This window comes from Notamacropus eugenii, chromosome 1, assembly GCF_028372415.1.
Source record: "Notamacropus eugenii isolate mMacEug1 chromosome 1, mMacEug1.pri_v2, whole genome shotgun sequence".
Classification (NCBI taxonomy): Eukaryota; Metazoa; Chordata; class Mammalia; order Diprotodontia; family Macropodidae; genus Notamacropus; species Notamacropus eugenii.
In genome coordinates this window covers 61,394,029-61,415,275 of record NC_092872.1, presented here as the reverse complement: position 1 = coordinate 61,415,275, position 21,247 = coordinate 61,394,029, and the positions used below count along the sequence as shown (strand labels likewise).

At 33.8% G+C, this 21,247-nt stretch overlaps 1 protein-coding gene across 3 annotated transcripts in view; it reads left to right on the top strand.

The window, feature by feature from the left end:
* SLC44A1 (solute carrier family 44 member 1) overlaps positions 1–21,247 on the top strand; it is a 215,318-nt gene that overhangs the window by 68,721 nt on the left and 125,350 nt on the right. For all 3 annotated transcript variants that reach the window (XM_072604140.1, XM_072604143.1, XM_072604133.1), the window contains one exon: positions 11,548–11,690. In XM_072604140.1, coding sequence (XP_072460241.1) covers positions 11,548–11,690 — 143 coding nt within the window. The remainder of the gene's footprint in view (positions 1–11,547; positions 11,691–21,247) is intronic.

The following is a 21,247-nucleotide window of genomic DNA, read 5'->3' as shown; positions in this document are numbered from 1 at the left end:
CTTGTATTTTATTCAATTAACAAAATTATTTTCCCCAGCATCTGCGTCAGTGGAAAAAAGAAACAAAAAACCCTTGTAATAAATATATGCAATCAAGTGGAACAAATTCCCTCATTAGTCATTTCCAAAAATATAGTCTTATTTTGCACCCTAAGTCTTTCATCATTGTAGCATGCTTGATTAATCCTCTTATTTGTTGAATTGATCAGAATTTGTGAGTCTTCCATTGTTTGTCTTTCCAATGCTATTACAACTGTATAAGTTCTTCTAGTCTGCTCACTTGGTTCTCTTTCAGTTCATGCAATCCCCTCTAGGTTTCCTTAAAACTGTCACTTTAAAAAAAAATTATTTACTTTTGATTTTCAACATTTACTTTTATAGGACTTTGAGTTCTAAATTCTCTCCTCTCCCCGCTTTCCAAGATGGCATGCAATCTGAAATAGGCTATACATGTATAATCATATTAAACATATTTGCACATTTGTCATGTTGTGAAAGAAGACTCAGAAAAAAGAGGAAGAAAAAACAAAAAGAGAAAATAATAAGTTTCGATCTGTATTCAGACTTCAGAGAAGAGCTTATTCTACATCAAGTTTGCTCATCACACAGTGTTACTGTTACTGTGCACAATGTTTTCCTGGTTCTACTCAGTTCACTAAGCATCAGTTCATGCAAGTCTTTCCAGGTTTTTCTGAAATCTGTTTGCTTATCATTTCTTTTTTAAAATTTTATTTATTTGTTTTAGTTTTCAACATTCACTTGTATAAGACTTTGGGTTATAAATTTTCTCTCCCTCTCTCTGCTCCCCCATTCCCAAGATGGTATGCAGTTGATATAGGCTTTCCATGCACAATCATATTAAAACGTTTCCACATGTCATGTTGTAAAGAAGAATTAGAACCAGAGGGGAAAACCACAAGAAAGAAGAAACAAAAAAAGAGAGAGCAGAAAAATTGTGTGCTCTGATCTGCGTTCAGACTCCATAGTTCTTTCTTTGAATGTGAATAGCATTTTCAGTCTTGAGTCTTTTGGAATTATCTTAGATCCATGTATTACTGAGAGGAGTTAAGTATATCAAGTTTGGTCATTGTACAAAGTTCTCCTTGTTCTGCTTACTTCGTTCAGCATCAGGTTTTTCTGAAGTCCACCTGCTCATCATTTCTTATGGCACAATAATATTCCATTACATTCATATACCACAACTTGTTCAGCCATTCCCAAATTGATGGTCATCCCCTCAATTTCCAGTTCTTGGTCACCACAGACAGAGCTGCTATAAATATTTTTGTACATGTGGATCCTTTTCCCATTTTTATGATATCTTTGGAAAGACCTAGAAGTAGTATTGCTGGGACAAAGGGTATGCAATTCTATAGTCCTTTGGGCATAGTTCCAAATTGGTCTCCAGAATGGTTGGTTCAGTTCACAACTCCACCAAAAATGCATTAGTATTCTAATTTTCCCACATCTTCTCCAACATGTATTCTTTTCCTATTTTGTCATATTAGCCAGTGTGATAGGTGTGATGTGGTGCCTCAGAGTTGTTTTAATTTACATTTCTCTAATCAATAGTGATTTATTTTTTTTTCAAAATAATTTATTTATTTTTAGTTTTCAACATTCACTTCCATAAGATATTTTTAAATTTTCTCCCCTTCTTTCTCCTCCTCCCTTCCCAAAACACTGTAATCTGATATAGGCTCTATTTGTACATTCATATTAAACACATTTTCACATTAGTCATGATGTAAAGAAGAATTAGAACTAATGGGAGGAACCGCAAGAAAGAAGAAGCAAAACAAAACATCAAAAGGAGAGCATATATGCTTCCATTTGCATTCTTTCTCTGGATGGGATAGTACTTTGCATCATGAGTCTTTTGGAGTTGTCTTAGATCCTTGCTTTGCTGAGAAGAGTTAAGTCTATCAAAGTCAGCCATCACACAGTGTGGCTGCTACTGTGTACAGTGTTCCCCTGGTTCTGCTCATTTTCCTCAGCATCAGTTCATATAAATCTTTCCAGGCTTTTCTGACATCCACCTGTGCATCATTTCTTATAGCACAGTAGTATTCCATTACAGTCATATGCCACAATATCTTCAGCCATTCACAATTGATTGATATCTCCTCAATTTCCAATTTTTTGCCACTACGAAAAAAACTGCAATAAATATTTTTGTACTTGTGAGTCCTTTTCCTGTTTTTATAATCTCTTTGGAATACAGACCTGGAAGTGGTTCACTAGTGATTTAGAACATTTTTTTTCATATGACTATAGATAGCTTTAATTTATTCATCTGAAAACTGCTTGTTTATATTCTTTGATGATTTATCAATTGGGAAATGACTTGTATTCTTATAAATTTGACTCAGTTCTCTATATATTTGGGAAATTAGGCCTTTAACAGAGACAAGGGTTGTAAAAATTGTTTCCCTGCTTTCTGCTTCCCTTCTAGTCTTGGTTGAATTGGTTTTGTTTGTGCAAACACTTTTCAATTTAATGTAATCAGAACTATCCATTTTGCATTTCATAGTGTTCTCTGTTTCTTGATTCGTCATAAATTCTTCCCTTCTCCATAGATCTGACAGGTCAATATTCCTTGCTCTCCTAATTTACTTATGGTATCATCTTTATATCTAAATCATGTACCCATTTTGACCTAAGGTATACAGTATAAGATGTAGGTCTATACCTAGTTTCTGCCATACTAAATACAGTTTTCCCAGAAGTTTTTGTCAAATAGTGAGTTCTTATCCCAGAAACTGGAGTCTTTGAGTTTATGAAACAGTAGATTACTATAGTCATTGACTTATTTGTTTTATGTACCTAACCTATTCCACTGATCCACTGCTCTATTTTCTTAACCAATACCAAGTAGTTTTGATAATTGCTACTTTATAATACACTTTTAGATCTGGTACTGTTAGGTCACCTTCCCTTGCTTTTCTTTTCATTAATTTCTTTGATAATCTTGACCTTTTGTTCTTCCAGGTGAATTTTTTTATTATTTCTTCTAACTCTATAAAATGTTTTTGGTAGTTTAATTGGTTTGGCACTGAATAAGTAAATTAATTTAGATAGAATTGTAATTTTTTCATGTATTAGTTCGGCCTTCCCATGTGCAACTGATGTTTTTCCAGTTATTTAGATCTGACTTTGTGTGTAAAGTGTCCTGTTATTGTATTCCTATAGTTCCTGGATTTCTCTTGGCAGGTAAACTTCCAATATTTTATATTGTCTACTTTTAGTTATTTTAGTTGCAATTTTATTTAGTTGTTTTAAATGGAATTTCTCTATCTCTTGCTGCTGGCTTTTGTTAGTAATATATAAAAATGCTGATGATTTATTTGGGTTTGTTTTATATCCTGCAACTTTGCTAATTATCTAATTATACCATCATATTATTTGCAAAGAGAAATAGCTTTGTTTCTTCATTGCCTGTTCTAATTCTTTCCATTTCTTTTTCTTCTCTTATTGCTAAAGCTAACATTTCTAGTACAGTATTAAATTGCAGGGGTGATAATGGACATCCTTATTTTATCCCTGATCTTACTAGAAAAACTTCTAGATTATCCTCATTATGTATAATGTTTTGCTGATGGTTTTAGACAGATGCTACTTATCATTTTAAGGAAAACTCCATTGATTGCTGTATTCTGTAGTGTTTTTAATAGGAATGGGTATTATATTTTGTCAAAAGCTTTTTCTCCATGTATTGAGATAATCATATGATTTCTGTTAATTTTATTATTGATATGGTCAATTATGGTGATAGTTTTCCTAATAGTGAACCAACCCTGCATTCCTAGTATAAATCCCACCCAGTTGTAGTGTGTTGTCCTAGTGATAAATTGCTGTAATCTCTTTGCTGATATTTTATTTAAAATGTTTACATCTATATTCATTAGTGAAATTGTTCTGTAATTTTCCTACTCTATTTTGACTCTTCTTGGTTTAGGTATCAGCACCTTATTTGTATCATGAAAAGAATTTGACAGGACACCTTCACCTATTTTTCTATATGATTTATGAAGTATTGGAATTAATTGTTCTTTAGATGTGTCTATAAGTAGAATTTACTTGTAAATCCATCTGGCCCTGATTTTTTCTTAGGGAGTTCTTTGATGGCTTGTTCAATTTCTTTTTCTGAAATGGGGTTAAGTATTTTATTTTCTCTTCTGTTAATCTGGACAATTTATATTTTTGTAAATATTCATCTGCTTCACTAACATCAGCAGATTTACTGGCATACAGTTGGGCTAAATAGCTCCTAATTATTGTTTATATTTCCTGGTCATTGGTTTCAAATTCACCCTTTTCATTTTTGATACTGATATTTTGGTTTTCTTTTTTCTCTTTTTAATCAAATTAATCAAAGGTTTACCTGTTGGGTTTTTTTTTTCATAAAATCAGCTCTTGGTTTTATTAGTTCAGTAATTTTCATACTCAATTTTTTAAATCTCTCCTTTGATTTTCATAATCTCTAATTTGGTATTTAATTGGGGATTTTTGTCCTTTTTCTAGCTTCTTTAGTTGCAAGCCCAATTCATTGATCTTCTCTTTCACTATTTTATTCATGTAAGTATTTAAAGATATAAAGCTTCTCCAAGAAGCACTTTCACTGCATCTCATAAGTTTTGGTATGTTGTCTCATTATTGTCATTCTCTTGGATGAAGTTATTGATTGTTTCTGTGATTTGTTGTTTGACCCATTCATTCTTTAGGATTAGATTATTTAGTTTTCAATTAATTTTTAGCCTGTTGTTCCATTTCCCTTTATTATATTAAGTTTTATTGCATCATGATCTGAAAAGAATACATTTAATATTTTTGCCTTTCTGCATTGCATTGTGAGGTTTTCATGACCTAATATGTGATCAGTTTTTGTGTGGGTGCCGTGTACTGCTGAAAAAATGGTATGTTCCATTCCATTCCATTCCATTCCATCCCCATTCAGTTTTCTCCAGAGGTTTACTTCTAACTAGCTTTTCTAAAATTCTATTCACTTCCTTAACTTCTTTCTTGTTTATTTTGCGGTTCGATTTATCTGGTCCTGGGATGGAGAGGTTGAGGTCCTCAACTAGTATAGTTTAGTTATCTATTTCTTCCTGTAACTCATTTAACTTGTCCTCTAAGAATTTGGATGCTATACTACTTGGTGCATATATGTTTAGTATTGATAGAACTTCATTGTCTGTGGTTCCTTTCAGCAAGAAGTAGTTTCTTTCCTTATGTCTTTCAATTAGATCTCTTCTGGATCTATTTTTCAGGTCCTACTGGACTAATAGGGACACTGTCCCAAGCTTCTTTTTCTGGAGTTTAGGGGCCTAGTCACTGGTTTTGTGTGCTGGGGCCTCAGGTGCTGACAGCTGGTGGCTTTAGGAGTCTTGCAGCTTAAGTTAAATACTTAACCCCATTTCAGAAAAAGAATCTGAGCTCATTTGTTTGACATCTGCTTCCTTCCCCTTATATTAGGTAAGAAGCCCTCCCTCAGTTCTCCCTCTTTCTCCCCTAGTTGTCCTTCCCTTCCCTTTTTAAAGAACATTAAAACCTTTCAAAAATCATCCCATGGTTCTACGTCTTATTTGACTCTTTTAATGATCCCTGATGTTACAGTTCTTAGAGAATGTATATCTCATTTGCACCCTTTGCCCTTCCACATTAGAAAGCAAACACATCTTGATGTAATCTTTTATGATTATGCTTGAATTTACTTTTATATGTTTATCTTTATTCCTATGTTTGCACTTCAAAGTTTCTCTTGAACTTCAGTGTTTTCATCAAAAATGCTTGGAAGTCCTCCTTTGCTTTAAAGGTCCGTTCCCCCCCCTTTAGGATTGTATTCAGTTTTGTATTTTTCGTGACTTCAGATGTATAATGGATATTGTACTTCTTGCCTTCTCAATGGGTTGACAAAGGGATAGAGAAAATATGGAACTAAAAATGAAGGTTTTTAATAATAAAATATTTTTAGAAAGTCTTATATTTAGTTTTGTTAGATAAGTTATACTTGCTTGTAAGCATATATTGTTTGCCTTTTGGAATATTGTTTTCTATACTTTCCACTTCTTCATAGTAAGTATAACTTCTAAATCTAACTGCAATTCCTCAGTACTTGAACTCGTTCTTTGAGGTTCCTTGCAGTATGTTTTCTTTGACATGAAAGCTTTAGATTTTGGCTCAGGTGTTACTGTGAATTTTCATTTGAAGGGTTCTTTGAGGTGAATTCTTTATTTTTCCATGTTGTCTCTAGTTCAACTAGATCCAGTTTTCTTCAGCTATGAAATCCAAGCAATTTTTTTTCTGTTCCTTTTTGTTAATGCCTTACAAGTAGTACAATGATTTTTAACTAGTTTTCCTTGCTATCTTTTTCAGTTCAGTTGTTTTTAATATGAGATAACTTACGCTTCTATTTTTTCCTTTTTTTTTTTTTTATTTTGCTTTCATATTTCTTTCTCATGGAGTCATTGACTTTTGTTTGGTCCATTTTAATTTTGAGGTAGTTCATTTATTCTGTGGGCTTTGTGCTTCTTAAGGTAAGATGTTAATTTTCTTTCCAAGCTGTGTTTTTCTTTGAGGCTCTGTGTATAGGTATTTTGGAGTTTTGTTTTCTGAACTTGTCTCTTGATCATCCTTGGCATCACAATGGTTCTTTATCTTTTCTTTTCTTTCTTTGGTGTGGTTATTCTTTCTGTAATCTCCTCTGATCAGCCCACCATTGTCAACCTACCTAGGAGCTCTTGGGGCTGAATCTTTGATCTTTGCCACTTTTTTTTTGTGAGACAGCCTTTTTTCTTGTGTTGTTGGCCTGGCCCTCTGTGGGAGACAATACTATTCTCTTTACTGTTGCCTCCTCTTGGGCTATAATGAATATGAATTCATCATATGCCCTGGGCAACCCTGTATTGATGTAGTGAACACTGAGTCCATGCTTCCAGTATCCCTGGGAGATCTGGAACTACTTACTTAGATGAGTCTGAAGTCAGCTCTGTGTGTCCCTGAACTGCCGGCCTATTTCACAGCTCCAGACACAAAGTTGGTGGTCCCTGTCCCCCCCACCTTGGTCACTTGCCTATAGTTCAGGTTTATAGTCTTGGTTTGAAAAATCACTCATCTCCTTCAATTTCTCAATTGCTACTTGGTCTGGCATTCTTTTTAGATAGTTGTTGGAGTAGTTATGGGCAGAAGGGCTAAATTACTTCCTTCTGTTCTGCCATCTTGGCTCAGTCTCTCTAGGAGCTGATTTTTTTTAAACTAATAAAATATACAAATCATTCAGTAATCTTATCTTTTGAAAAATGAAGAGAAAAGCTGAATTTCCAATATCAAAAATGAAAAAAGAATTCACAGCAAATGATAGAATGAAGGAAATTATTTGTAACTATTATGTTCATGATTACTTAAATTAAATGAACAAATATTTTAAAGACATAAAGTACCTAAATCAGCAGAACAATCAACAGAAAAAAACCTTGTCTCAGAAAATGACATTGAATAAGTTGTAAATGAACTCCCAAATAAAACAGATCTTCAGGACTAGGTGGATATTGCAGTGAATTTTATCAAACTTTCAAAGAATGATTGATTATAATATTAAACAAATTATTTACAAGAATATGGAAGGAAGAGATGCTAACAAATCCCTTTAATGTAATGAATGTGATCTTAATATCCAAACAGGGAGTGATAAAACAGAAAAAGAAAACTGTAGACAAGTATTTCTAATAAACATCATTGCTAAAATATTGAGTAATTATTAGCAAGGGGTTACAATATCACTGTTAAAAGAATATACAAATACTAGGTAGGATTCACACAAAGAATGCAAGGTTGGTTTAATATTAGGAAAATTATCAGTGTAAAAGGCCATGTTAACAAAACAATAGAAAATACATAAGAACATCAAAAGATGCAAGAAAAGCTTTTGACAAAACATTGTACCCTCTTTTGTTAAAGATATTAACACTAAAAAATTTTTAAGAAAAGCACTAAAAAAGTGTAGGAATAAATCAACCATTCTACTTAAATAGTATCTAGCTAAATCCAAGAGCTGGCATTATTTGTAGTGCAGAAATATGTAAGGACTTTCTAATAATATCAAGGATGAGTCACCTCTCTTACATAGTTCTAAAAATGTTAGTTATAGCAATAAATCAAAAACAAGTAGAATAAGTATATGCAAAGAAGACACAAAATCATTGCTTATTGGAAGTGACATACTTAGAGTGTCCTAGAGATTCAATTAAAAATTAAGTGAAATAAGAAAAATAATAGTATCATAGTATCACCAAGATCCAGCAGAAAGAGAGAGAAAAAAGAATTTCTATTTAAAAAAACTAAAGAATATAAAATATTTGGGGGTCTAGCTACCTTTATATAGGAATTATGAATACTGTTATAAAACACTCTTTCCAGAAATAAAGATAGGCCTGAATAAATGGAGAGATTTAACTGCTTATGACTTTAGCCTTGCCAATATAATAAAAATGAAAGTACTAGCTAAATTAAAGATTCAGAGACATGCAGATTAAACTACCAAGTGGCTACTTTGTAAGGCTAGAAGAGAGAGTTCAACTGGAGGAAGAAAGATTCAAGACACTCAGGGGGAATAATGGAAAACATAGAAATAAAGAGGGCCTTGTAATGTAAGATCTCAAACCATACTGAAAAGTAGTAATCATGAGAACTTCTTTGTGCTCAAAAGAGAAAATTTTTTGGTGGTACAGATTAGCCATTCAAGACTCTTAAGCAGCTGAATAGTAATTTGTTTGAAAAAAAACTGAAAATAGTTACTGCAGTAAGAACTCACTATTTGTTAAACTACTGAGAAAAGCTGGAGAGCAGGATGTCAGAAATTAGATTTAGATAAAAATTTCTTACCATATACCACAATACAGTCTAAATGCTTATAAGACCTAGGAGTAGGGAAAGAGATATCTTTCACAACAACAAGGAGAGTAAGAGTTATTGACCAAACAGAATCATAGTAGATAAAGTGGACAGTTTTGATTACACAAAACTAAAAATTTTCTGCTCAAAAAAAAACCCAGTTACCTAGGGGAAAATCTTTTCAGCAAATGTTTCTGATAGGGATCTGACATTCAAAATGTAGGAGGGAGTGATATAAATTTTAAGAACCAGAGCTATTCCCCAGTTGATAAATGATAAAAGGATATGAACAGATACTTCTTAAAAGAATAACAAGTAATGACTGTGTGAAAAAAATCTTCAAATGTAACTATCAAACTAAAAGAAATTATAATTAAAACTATGACATCCAACTCACTCATCACATCTACAAAGTCTCTCCTTATTGTATTCATCTTCCATACAGCTACCAAAATGATCTTTTAAAACATAGGTCTGACCATGTCTGACCACACTCCTATCTAATGAACTCCATTGGTTCCTTATTACTTCTGGAATAAATATAAAACTCTTATACAACTTGGCCCCTTTCTACATTTCCAGTTTTAATACAATCTACTCCCCTTCCCTGTGCCCTTAAATTCAGTGACACTGGCTTTCCTGCTATTCTTTGCACATGACAGTGTATCTATCACCTGACTCTGTTGCCTATCACTGGCTCTAACCTAAGACTGGAATACTTTCCCTTTTCACTTCTGTTTCCTAGCTTCCCTTGCTTCCTTCAAGACTTAGCTAAAATCCTACCTTATGTAAGAAGCCTTTCCTGTACTATTCCTCTGCTAAGGCTTTTTTTCTGGGATTACCTTCCATTTCCACTGTATTTAACTTGTATATGCATGGTTTGCATGTTGTCTCTCCTATTAGAATGTAAGCTTTTTGAGGTCAGAGACCATTTTTTTTTTTTGCCCATCTTTGTATTCTCTGCTCTTAGCACAGTGCCTGGCACATAGTAATTACTTAATAAATGCTATCAAGTGATGACTTAAGTGAAGATGATTAAGAGTTCTTGTTTCAGGTTTACTCTCTGTGTCTCTGTCTCTCTCTTTTAGATTTAGGATGCCAATAAATGGAGAGGCAGAAAGGAGGACTTGGTATCTGATATAGTCCTTATTCACCTCTGGCTTCTCCCAAGATGGTTGTAAATATGTTGGGAAAATTGACTAATAAAAACCTCTCACGGGAGGTAGAAGATATACCAAAGTGAAAAGGAAAGTGAGAAGCAGCTGGGCGGGAGGAAACAAATAGGTTCTTATTAACCTTCTTCTTCTTAGCCTGGCGCAATGGAAAAGGTCCTGGATTTAGATAGAGTCAAGAAGGCCTGGGATCAAATCCCAGTTCTTCCACTTACCACCTATGTGACCCTGTCAAGTCACTCAGTCCTTCTGGTACTCAGTTTCCTCATTAGTAAAACAAAGACCTCTTCTGATTCTAAATCTGCAAGACTGTAACACTAAGCCAGTGAGCAGTAATAGTCTCTCTGTTACGTTGGAATAACTGTTAATCATTTCAACTGAAGGTGATTCCATCTAGAGAAGCTTCTGTGACAACAGTAGTTGCTATTTCAAGGCAGAAAGTGGTTTGTGGTGAGGAGGAATAATAGTTGGGAAAACATTTTTGTTCGATTTCCTTCACATGTATAAGCTTCCCTAATGTGAATTGTAGAATGGAATAGTATTCAGCACAGCTGATCTGAAATCTAACTACTTCGAATTAGTATTCTAATTATGAATCTCACAATTTTCTTATTAAGAATTATTATGCGTGTTGTTAATACTGTTTATCACCTCTGGCCTATTTTCATCAACTAGTCTAATAAAGACAATAAAACATGTACGCTTAATTACAGTATAATTTGTATGATTTTTAAAACTTCTGTCTTCTCCCCAAATAGATTTAATTGATCAGTTGTGATTCCAGTATCACCTCTTTTCACTTTCTTGTCATGAACATCCTTGGGTTGAATTTAAGTCTTTGTTTCCTCATTTCAGCCAGTTCATCCTTGATTTAGCAAGAATAGTACGTTCTCTAAAGCTTTCCACTGTTTGTTTGCCTTAGGTATTGTGCTGATACATATGGCCCTGTAATTAAGTAACCTTTACAGACATAACTGATCCTTAATGTAGTTTGCTGCTTGTCTGTGTCTCCCATGTATCTAAAGTACTTTATAATTGCTGCATTGTAAAATCTATTCCCTTGCTTAAAACTTTTATTTCTGGAAGGCATCTGTGTTGCTTGTTGAGGTAAGAGTGATTTTGGTGCACACAAATAGCTACAGCTACTCTTCAAAGAAAAAAAAGTTTCTTTTCCTTTGCTTCTGACACCTTTTAGTTTAAAACATGGTTTTATTAAAATGTACCAACTACCTCATGCAAAAGTTTTGTTTGGTTACAATTGTAAATAGTGTTTCCCGGTGGTCTTATTTGGGGGTATTTTCCCTTTGAGCTAGATGAAAATAAGGGAAACAGTGGAATATTGTTACTCTCAGTCATTGGAAGAAAGCTCTTTGTTCCCTTGGAATAGACAGAAGCAGGGCGGGCATCTGGGTGTCAGGCTGTGACTGTTGCTATTGAGAGAGTGTACTGGCTTACTTATTTATTGATTTTTCTGCTTCTTTTCTAGGGATTTATTTGTGGCTTTTCAATAGCAACAGGTGCAGCAGCAAGACTAGTGTCAGGATACGACAGCTATGGAAATATTTGTGGGCAGAAAAATGCAAAAGTGGAAAGAATACCTAACAGTGGCATCGACCACACCCATCGGAAGTGAGTAAACGAATGTTCTGTGGTGAACACTGAAGCGTTTGAATAGCTTTCATAAGGAACATATTTGGGTTTTCTACTTTGGTAGAATACAGTATTCTTATTCGCTACAACTCTCCTTAGTAACTCTTAAAATACTGCTTTCTTTTACCGGAATAATTCCTCATTTTCGTTAAAAATATATATACATCTCATTAAAATGAGCTGCTGTAATTAAAATGTGCACATTTGGGCTTTTTTTTAATATGTGCACATAGACTTGATTCTAGTACATCTTTTGCTTCTACATGTCCTCCCATTTTCTCACCAATCGTCAGTTTTAATATTAGAATAAATATTTAAACTAGAGAACAAAGCATAACACTTTTTATATTTGGACAGGAAAACAAAGAATGGGACTGTGGAGTTTTTAAATGTGTTAAAATCATGAAGATATCGTTAGGATTTTGTTTTGTGAAACTACTATATAGAACACCAATTTTGTAATGTAATTTTTAGCATTTTAATTTGGTTTTCTCACAATCTCCTTGTAATTTTCATGAAACATTTTGAAATTATTATTTTAACTAGATTTTTTTATTTTCATAGTTTAAAGTTTAAGGGATGTGTGTGTGTTATTGAATGTGCTTCTTTTAGACCATTTTTATGTTTGACACCACCATATTTGTTAATAGTATATATTTTTAATGATTCATTAGACTCAAGGTTTTGAGTACCTCTTTAGATCATTGTAATTAGCAGAAAATAGTTTTGAGATGGTAGAGCAAATTGCATTAATGCTTTTACATAAGTTATGAATGCAAACCAAATAGCCAAACAGGCGTGAAAGAATAAAAAAATTGATTAATCTGGATTCTGTTTATTAATGCTATTATTAAAGTATCATTTGTGCTTCTTAAGAACGCAGTATATCTTGGTTATAACCAATACGTGAAAATGTTGCATGAGCCTAGTTTCCTTTTATGAAATGTAATACCCCTGAAATTTATGCACATTTATAGAAATCAACAATTATACTATTGAGTACTAAAATTTTTTACAAAGTTGAAATAGTTTGATCAAAACAAATACATTTGACAACTGATATAAAGAAGACCAATGAATTTGCTGATTCTTACTTCGGTACCTAAAGGATCAATGATGTCATTTTGATAAGTACTCCCTGTTACCATTTGGTGGTGTGATTGAAAAACTTCATCACCTTCTACCCAATGCCCAGCCTTGGGGCGGTGATAAGCCTTTTACAGTTTAAGTGGGCCAAGCCTTGGAAGACAGAGGGAGTGTCTTTTTCCTGGATTGTATTTAAAGCCTTTCACCTTTATTGAACCAGCCAGAGGCAGTATTCCCTGGCATATTCTTTGAGGGGAATGAAGAACTGGAGAAATGTGCCTACAGTTTGGAGCAGTTTAGTCTCACAACTATTTTCTGTGTTCTGTCCATATTCTTTTAACTAGATTACCTTTGTAGTTTTGGGTTTGTATTTTTTTTTTACTTTCATGCTTTTTGAAGATTAGTTAAAGGTTTCGGTGTTACTTGAGGCCTAAACAACAACAAAACCCAAATTAAAGAGAGAAGTCTTTTTTTAACCTACTTTCTTCAGCCCACACAGTCCACATTAATTTAAATACATGAATATTTTTTTCTTATAGACCTACCATTCCTTGAACATATAAACACATGGCTCTCTGGAAGGCTACTTTAGGTAGTTTTAGTTAAATATTACTTTTTGCATTTAAACTTCTGGTACTGAGTCTCTCTGCAGAGTAACCTTTAATTACATGGGAGGCAAATTTGAAAACCAGGAACTGTTAGTAGTTTATGAATATACCTTTTCCAAAGAGTACCCTGACATACTTATTATTTCATAAAAAGCATTCACCTTGTCTCCAGGTGGCTAGCCTTATAAAATGAACCACTCATATGTGAGCTGTAGAAAACACATATTTTGAAAAATAGGTTGTACTCAAGGTGTGTTTACGCATGCTTGAAAATTTTCTCCACCTCCTCTTTTTAAACACTATGACCTTTTTTATTTGAAATACAAAACTATAAATTTCAAGTAAGTTAGAGATTACTTTCCAGTGAAATTGTAACACTAAGAAATTTGAAGGGGGAAATGAGAACAGTCGCCTTTGGTACAAGAAACAGAACAGGTGGTGATCTCAGCGTATTTGAGATGATTTGTTATTCTTCCTGGAAAAAGATGCCACAGTTTATAAAACCAGTGCATACAGTGCAGTCTGCTTTGCATCATCTGCAAAGGGTCCCCTTTAATTGTGTAAAAGTTAAAGAACACGTTGAATTGAGTGTCACATTCTGATTTCATCTCTGCCACCCCTGCTTTCTCCTCTTCTTTCTCTTGACCATTATTTTTGGCCTTTCCCCAAAGGGTCAGTCCTTTACCATTTGATCATGTCTGTTTATACTTACCACCTTCTGCAGTTTATCCCTTCCTTTGGTTTTCCATGGAATTATCCTGATAATCCCCAAATTTCTTCCACCAGATACCCTATATCTTTAGCAGTCTACCAGATGTCTACATTTGTTTGTGCCTCTTTGACTTAAAACCCAGAATGCCTTAAGTTGCCTCTTTGGACCTAATTGCTCATTTTTCGTATTTCTGCCTCGGACTTCCCTATTCTGTTTTCTCAGGCTTAAAACTTTGCAGTCATCTTTGACTCATTCATCCCCTTCATCTTTTTTATCCAGACCGTCACCACACTTCATCAGTATTCTATTCTCCAGATTAGTCATTTTTCGATTAATAATCTGTTATTTCAGCCAGCACCCTCATTGTTATTTTTATAGATTATTGCCATATTCTACTAGCAGGGTTCTCAGCCTCCATAATACTCTGTTCTTCCACAACAAAAAGCACTTATTAAACATTTGCTACGTACAAAGCAGTGAGCAAGTTACAAGGGTGATTCAGAGTTTTGATGAGACACAGTCTTCTGTCTTGATAAAGAGAACCATTATTGTAGATTTTAATTTAAAAGGCTCCTTATTAGTCAGTCTAATTTTGATCTTTTTTTTATTTGATATTTTTGACTTGGTGCAGTGTATGCACTGATTAATCAAGCAGTACAGAAAAATGACTAATTAGAACTATGTCAAATAGATAATCCTTAGCATTCAAACAGGTTGTGTTCTAGAAGTTGGCTTCTTATTCACCTACTGGGAACTTGAAATTTGTTTTCCCAGAGAAATAGACTTAAAATAACCTTAAAAGGCTACTGATTTCTGAGGCTAACCTGGAAGTCATTTTAACTTGTGGTAGAGTATACTATAGCAAACTGTAGTACTAATATTATAGAAACTAATCATTTTAAATATTGTTTTCATTAGAAAATGTCTTGAGTCCCAATTAGGGACACAAGAGATATATTTTCCTTACCAAAAACTGATGAAAAAGTACCTTTCCTTAACCTGAAAAAATGATCCCACCCCTGCTTGCTGAATCAGCTGTAGCAGTAGGACCTAGGACTTTGACCTCCGGGGAGTAGTGAGGAATAGAAATCTGGTGGGCTTGAAAGGAAAAGGGAAACTCCTGACATCTGAGGCTCTAAAGAGTCTCCAAGGAATGTTGCAAGGAGAGAGGTTTGACTGTCATACTGGAAGCATCTTTCTTACAGCCTCCTACTGTTGGGGTCTGGGCTTTCTGGGAATAGTTCCTGCTAATGCCTAAGATTCCTGTAGTAGCTATTCCTGTAGAGGCTCTGTCAAGGACAAGGAAAGTGACTTCAGTGCAGAGTTTTGAGGTTGGTGATGACTGAATCTAGTAGGAGTTCCATCAGCAAGTATAGTTAGGGGTATATAGCTTCTGGTTACTATAGGTCTTGGTATAGTAAAATGTGATAACTGGAGTTGAAGTCAGGAAGACTTAAGTTTGAATCCTGTCTCACTGGTAGCAAGTGTCCCTAGACAAATAACTTAACATCTCTCAGCCTGGTTTTCCTCTTCTGTAAAATGGAGAGAATATATCCGTGTAGCACTTAGCTGATAGTGGTATTGTGAGGATCAGATGAGATAAATGTATTTAAAGTATTTTGTAAACTTTAAAGTGCCATGTAAATGTCAGTTTTTAGTGTATCATCATCATCGTTGTCTTATGTGCTTTATTAACTAATACCATAAAATCCATTTTTCCCTTGACCTTTTGATATTCACAACCTGTGAATTCTCATTTTTTGGCTATACCGCCATTTTATGTTCTTTCTTTAGGGCACAACTCATAACCTAGGATCCAAGCCCTCTCCCTGCCTGCCTTCAAGAGTTGGTAAATAGATTTTAGGGGGTTCATGAACTTGCATAGAAGAAAAATTATATCTTCATTTTTACTAGCCTTTGCTAACTAAAATATAGCATTTCCTTCAATTACTTAAAACCATTATTATAAGGAGTCTTTAGGCTTTACCAGAATGCTAATGGGGCTACATGACACAATGAAAAGGTTAGGAGCCCTTGCTCTAGGGCTTCTAAGGTGCCAGTGGTGAATGTAGAGATCTGGAGCGTAAGAAATTTAAGTGATCCTCCACACTGCACAACAGTCAGACTGCTTTACTATTATCAATTCCTTCTATCATTCCTCATCTCCGTTGTTCCAATCTTTTCTTCTTTTGCCTCTAGCTGTACTAACCTCCCATAGTTACAGGAAACAACTTATCCACAGACTTCACTGAGAAAATTGAGACCATCCAATTAAAATTCCCTTAACTCCCGTCTTCAACTATACCCATCCATTTTTAGGCAGAGAACTTTTTTAAAAAGTATAACCAGTTCACAGTTATAGATTGCTTTAATGCTTACAAAGTATTTTTGGATCATTCTGTTCTCAACACTGAATGCCCTTCCACTACATCTTCCATTTAAAAAAAAATCAGTTATCAACTATTACAAACATCTCAAAACACAAAGAGTTGGGAAAGCAGCCATACAAGAAACTGAACTTCAACTACATGCAGTGTTTTATTATTTTTTAAAATATGCATGTGCACTAATACACATTTATGCACACACCTTTAAATAAGTTTAACAAGTAAAAAATTTTTGATCCCTGAGTTCAAAATATAACCGTAGACATTTATTGTATGACCCTAAGCAAGTAACTTAATTTCTGCCTCAGTTTCCTTAACTGTCAAATAGGAATCATAGTAGTTCCTACCTTACAGGTTTGTTGTAAGGTTCAGATAAACCTTGTTAAGCACTTAGCACATAGTAGGAGCCTAATATTCTTCCTTTCTCCTTCACTTCCTTTAATATATCTTACTTCTTTATTGAAGGTAATATTCCAATTAATTTTAGTTGACTCTCTCAGGTTCTTCAGGTAAACCATCATGTCCACAAAGAATAGTAATTTCGTTTTATCTTTGCCTGTGCATATTCCTTGGATTCCTTTTATTTTCTTATTGTTGTTAGCATTTCTAGAACCATAAAACTATAGAGTCTGCTCTGTTTTACCCCTGATCTTATTGTAAAGTCTTCAAGCATTTCCCCACTACAGATTATTCCGATATTTGGTTGTTCATAGATATAGTTTGCCATTTATAGGAAAGATCGGTTTATTCTTATGCTTTCCATTTTTTAAAAAATACATGATTATTATATTTTGTTTATTTTTTCTACATCTATTAATGTGATCACAATTTAAAAATTATTTTGTTATTAAAATGATCTATTGCATATGCATTTATATTTTTCCTAATCTTTATATCCCTGAATTCTTGGTATAAATCTAGCTTGCTCATAGTAAATAATCTTTTGAATGTGTTACTATAGCCTTGTTGTTAATATTTCATTCAATATTTTTGCATTAATATTTACTATATATATTGATTTGTGATTTTTCTTCTCTTACCTATCTCTCCTTGGTTAGGATATCAAGATCACATTTGTTTCACAAGAGGAATTTCATGGGATGCCTTCTTTTATTTTTCTTAACAATTTATATAATTTGAACTTAATTTTTATTTGAATATTTGCTAGAATTCACTTATAATCTTTCTGGGCCTGTATCGTTTTTCTTGGGAGCTCTTTTATGTCTTATTTCAACTTCTTGTTTTGAGATGGAGTTATTTAATTTATTTTTTAGTTATTGTCATTTTTTTCATTTTCAAAGTTTCATGTATTTCTTTTAAGTTGTCAGTTTTTACTCACCTATAAATGGTCAAAGTGATTTCTAACAATTTCTTTTATTTCCTTTTCATCATTTATGATTTATCTTTTTTTTTTTTTTTACTTTTGATATTGGTGATTTGGTTTTCCTCTTAAAAATCAACTTAAGTAACAGTTTGTCCATTTTATTAGTCTTTTCAGTTATCCAACTCCTACCTTTATTCATTATATTTTGTGCATGTTTTAAATTACAAGAATTGTTGTAGTTTTATCAGAAAGCAAAAGATTTAATAATGTTTATTAGTGAAAACCTCCCTTAATTCCTTAAAACAAAGATGGAGTTACTTAGGTTCATAGTTAGATTGCATTTCAGGTGCATTCATAATAATAAAAATAGGCTATATTTTAGAACTTTCTTTTTCATAATAAATGAAAATAAATCATCTGCTCATTAGTCCTAGACCATTTTTTGCCTAACTCACTAGAAAGGTAACATTCAGTGTTCAAAGGTTTTAAATTTGCCACTGAAATGTAAACTCTCTATGACAACACCGAGCGTGCTGTCTAACAATGTGCTGGCACGTTAGCAGTTTGAATGGGTGATGCTCATCAGGGTGACCTTTGGAAAATCCAAAAAGTTGTTGGATTTCAAACTGGACAGTGATGAACATCTGGTTACTGGATCCAGATGGCTCTGGAGGAGAAGTGAGGCTGGTGACCTGCACAGCTCTCCCTCAACCCAAAACAAAGTCAAGTGCAAGCCATGTCATCATTTCTCTGATGGCATGGTCTTCTTCGGCAATGAAGGACGAACACACACACACATATTTAAAATGTGTTATTTGGTATTCACTGAACAGAACTGAATGAATCTAAACATTCACGAAGACAGGTCAGTTGTTATCACTGAGGTTTTATTTTTGAAGTGTATATGGTTTTTCCACTGTAGTCCTTTTGTCATGCTTCCTCAGCTATGGAGGTGACTTAAATTCATGAAGCTTGTGGCAGTTCTCATACACCCTCCTAAACTAGAAAGGCATCAGGTGCAGCTCAGTAGTGGACTGTATGTTGTTTGTTTGAAGGCTAGCTAAGCACAGGGGCTCATTATTGTACACTTGGCCATCAGATGGTGGTCTTTTTTCTTTTAGCCTCAGCCATTGAGGAAAGGTGCCTAAAAAGGAAGAGTTGTTGCTTGCTACATCAGTGGAGAAAGTATCCACCAGTAAAATTCCTGATCATAAGTTATTAAATAGGTTTATGTATTCATTCTGTTCTTTACAAAATGAACCTCACAAAATGAATAAATGAATTCTTTTATGTTGTAGTTCTTCAGATATTTTAAGGCAGCTATGAAGTCATTCCTCAAGTCTTTTCTTCTCCAGACTAAACATTTGAGCATTCCTCATCTCTTACATCTTTTTAAGCCCCTCCGAATCCACCCTGTAGATATGCTTTGCCTTGTCAATGTCTTTTAGTGCCTGTTACCCAGAACTGAAGCGGCGATCTCATCACCTTGCTGTTGATTAACTGAGCTTACAGTCAACTGAAAAAAGTATTTTTCATAGAAATGACAGTCTAGCTATACTTTTTCCATCCTGTAATTATGTAGCTAATCTTTTTTAAAAAACTTCATTGCAAAATTTCACATGTATCAGTTTTGTTTTTCCTTACTTAACTTTGAGAAGCATTATGATATAATAGAAAAGAATGTCAGACCTGGGTCAAGAGACCCCAGGGTTAAATGTTGCCTCAGACAGTAACTGGTGTAACATCACTTGGTGATTCAGAGTCTTGGGACCCTAACTATAAAATTAGAGAACCATTGATCTAATGATCCAGGTTGTTAGAAAGAAAATGCTTTGTAAACCTTAAGACACTATGGGTGAAGAGTTGCTATTATTTTGTTTCTCTATCTGGGAAATGTCATCCTTTTCTCTTCCATGCTTGTCAGCATGCTAATAATCCTTCAAAACAGTGATCAGAATCTCACCTCCTATTTTATTCACCCAGTCTTATCCTTCTCAGAATTCCTGATAGACCTGTGGCCATCCATGTTGCACCTGGCTTTGTATTTTTGAATTTTTTTAATATTGTCTACCCAAGTTGACTGTTAATTCCTTAAGGAGAACTATGCCTTATATTCTTTTTATATCCTTCACAAAACCATGCAGAGTTCTTAGTACATTGTAGGCACTTAGTAAACAATTTTTTATATATATTTCACTGTGAAGGAAAGTAAAAATGTGCCAATTCACTAGGACTTTGGGTGAGTCATTTCATTTCTCTCTGGGCCTGAGATTCTTATCTGTAAAAATGAAGAGCTTGATACCTAAACTAGGGAGAATAAAAAGAAAAAGAAAACTGTAGTCTCACATTCATAATGAACATTGACATAAAAATTTTAAATAAATTATAAGCAAATAGACAAAATCAAAATATCAGAGTGATTGTATACTATGACCAGGTTGGACTTATACCAGAAATGCAAGGTTTGTTCAATATTAAGAAAACTACAAATGTAATAGATCATATTAATGAAAAAAACAACAAAAATCATGATTATGTTAATAGGTGAAGAAAAGGTTTTTGATAAAATATAATACCTACTTCTATTAATTTTATAAAACATAGGAATAAATGGACTTTTCCTTAACACGTTAAGTACTGTCTATCTTAAGCCAACAACCAGCGTTATATGTAATGGAGATAAGTTAGTGGCCTTTCCATTAAGATCAGGCATAAAGCAAGGATTTTCATTATCACTATTACTATTTGATATAGTCAGTCAGTCAGCTGATGAGCATTGATTAAATCATACTGTGTGCCAGGCACAGTGCTAAGTGCTGAAGATACAGAAAAGGGCAAAAACAGGCCCAGCTTTCAGGGAGCTCCTAGTCTAATGGAAGTAGACAACATGCAAACAATTATGTACAAACAAGATGTAGACAGAATAAATAGGAGGTAATCACAGAGGGAAGTTTTGAATAAAAAATACTAATAAAGTATTTTGCACTTTAGACTTGTCAGAACAATTTCATTTGATATATGTCTATGCCATTTCTAGCTTGGAAAAAGAGTTGTCCAAATGGACATAGTCTTCAGTGCTATGCAACATGACTCTTATCTCTGTAAGATTTCAGGTAACATTTATAGAAATTTTGAATAATTTTGAAGAGCATAATATGTTAAAATAATTTGGAGTTTAAGTTCCTAAATAGTCACTTCTCAGTTGTTTCCTGGAACACTTCTTCTTATGAGTATCTTCCTATGATCCATACTTTAACTTTTCATTTCAAAAGAGAACAGACGCTGTCTTTAAGTGATTCCTGGAACTCTCCCTCCAGGTGGTAAGGAAGTTATCATACCATTTAGATAAGAGTTTAGTTTCCTTATCACTCTTACTCCATTTCAAAGGCAGGCTCATGCCCTTTTTCTTTACAGTTTTC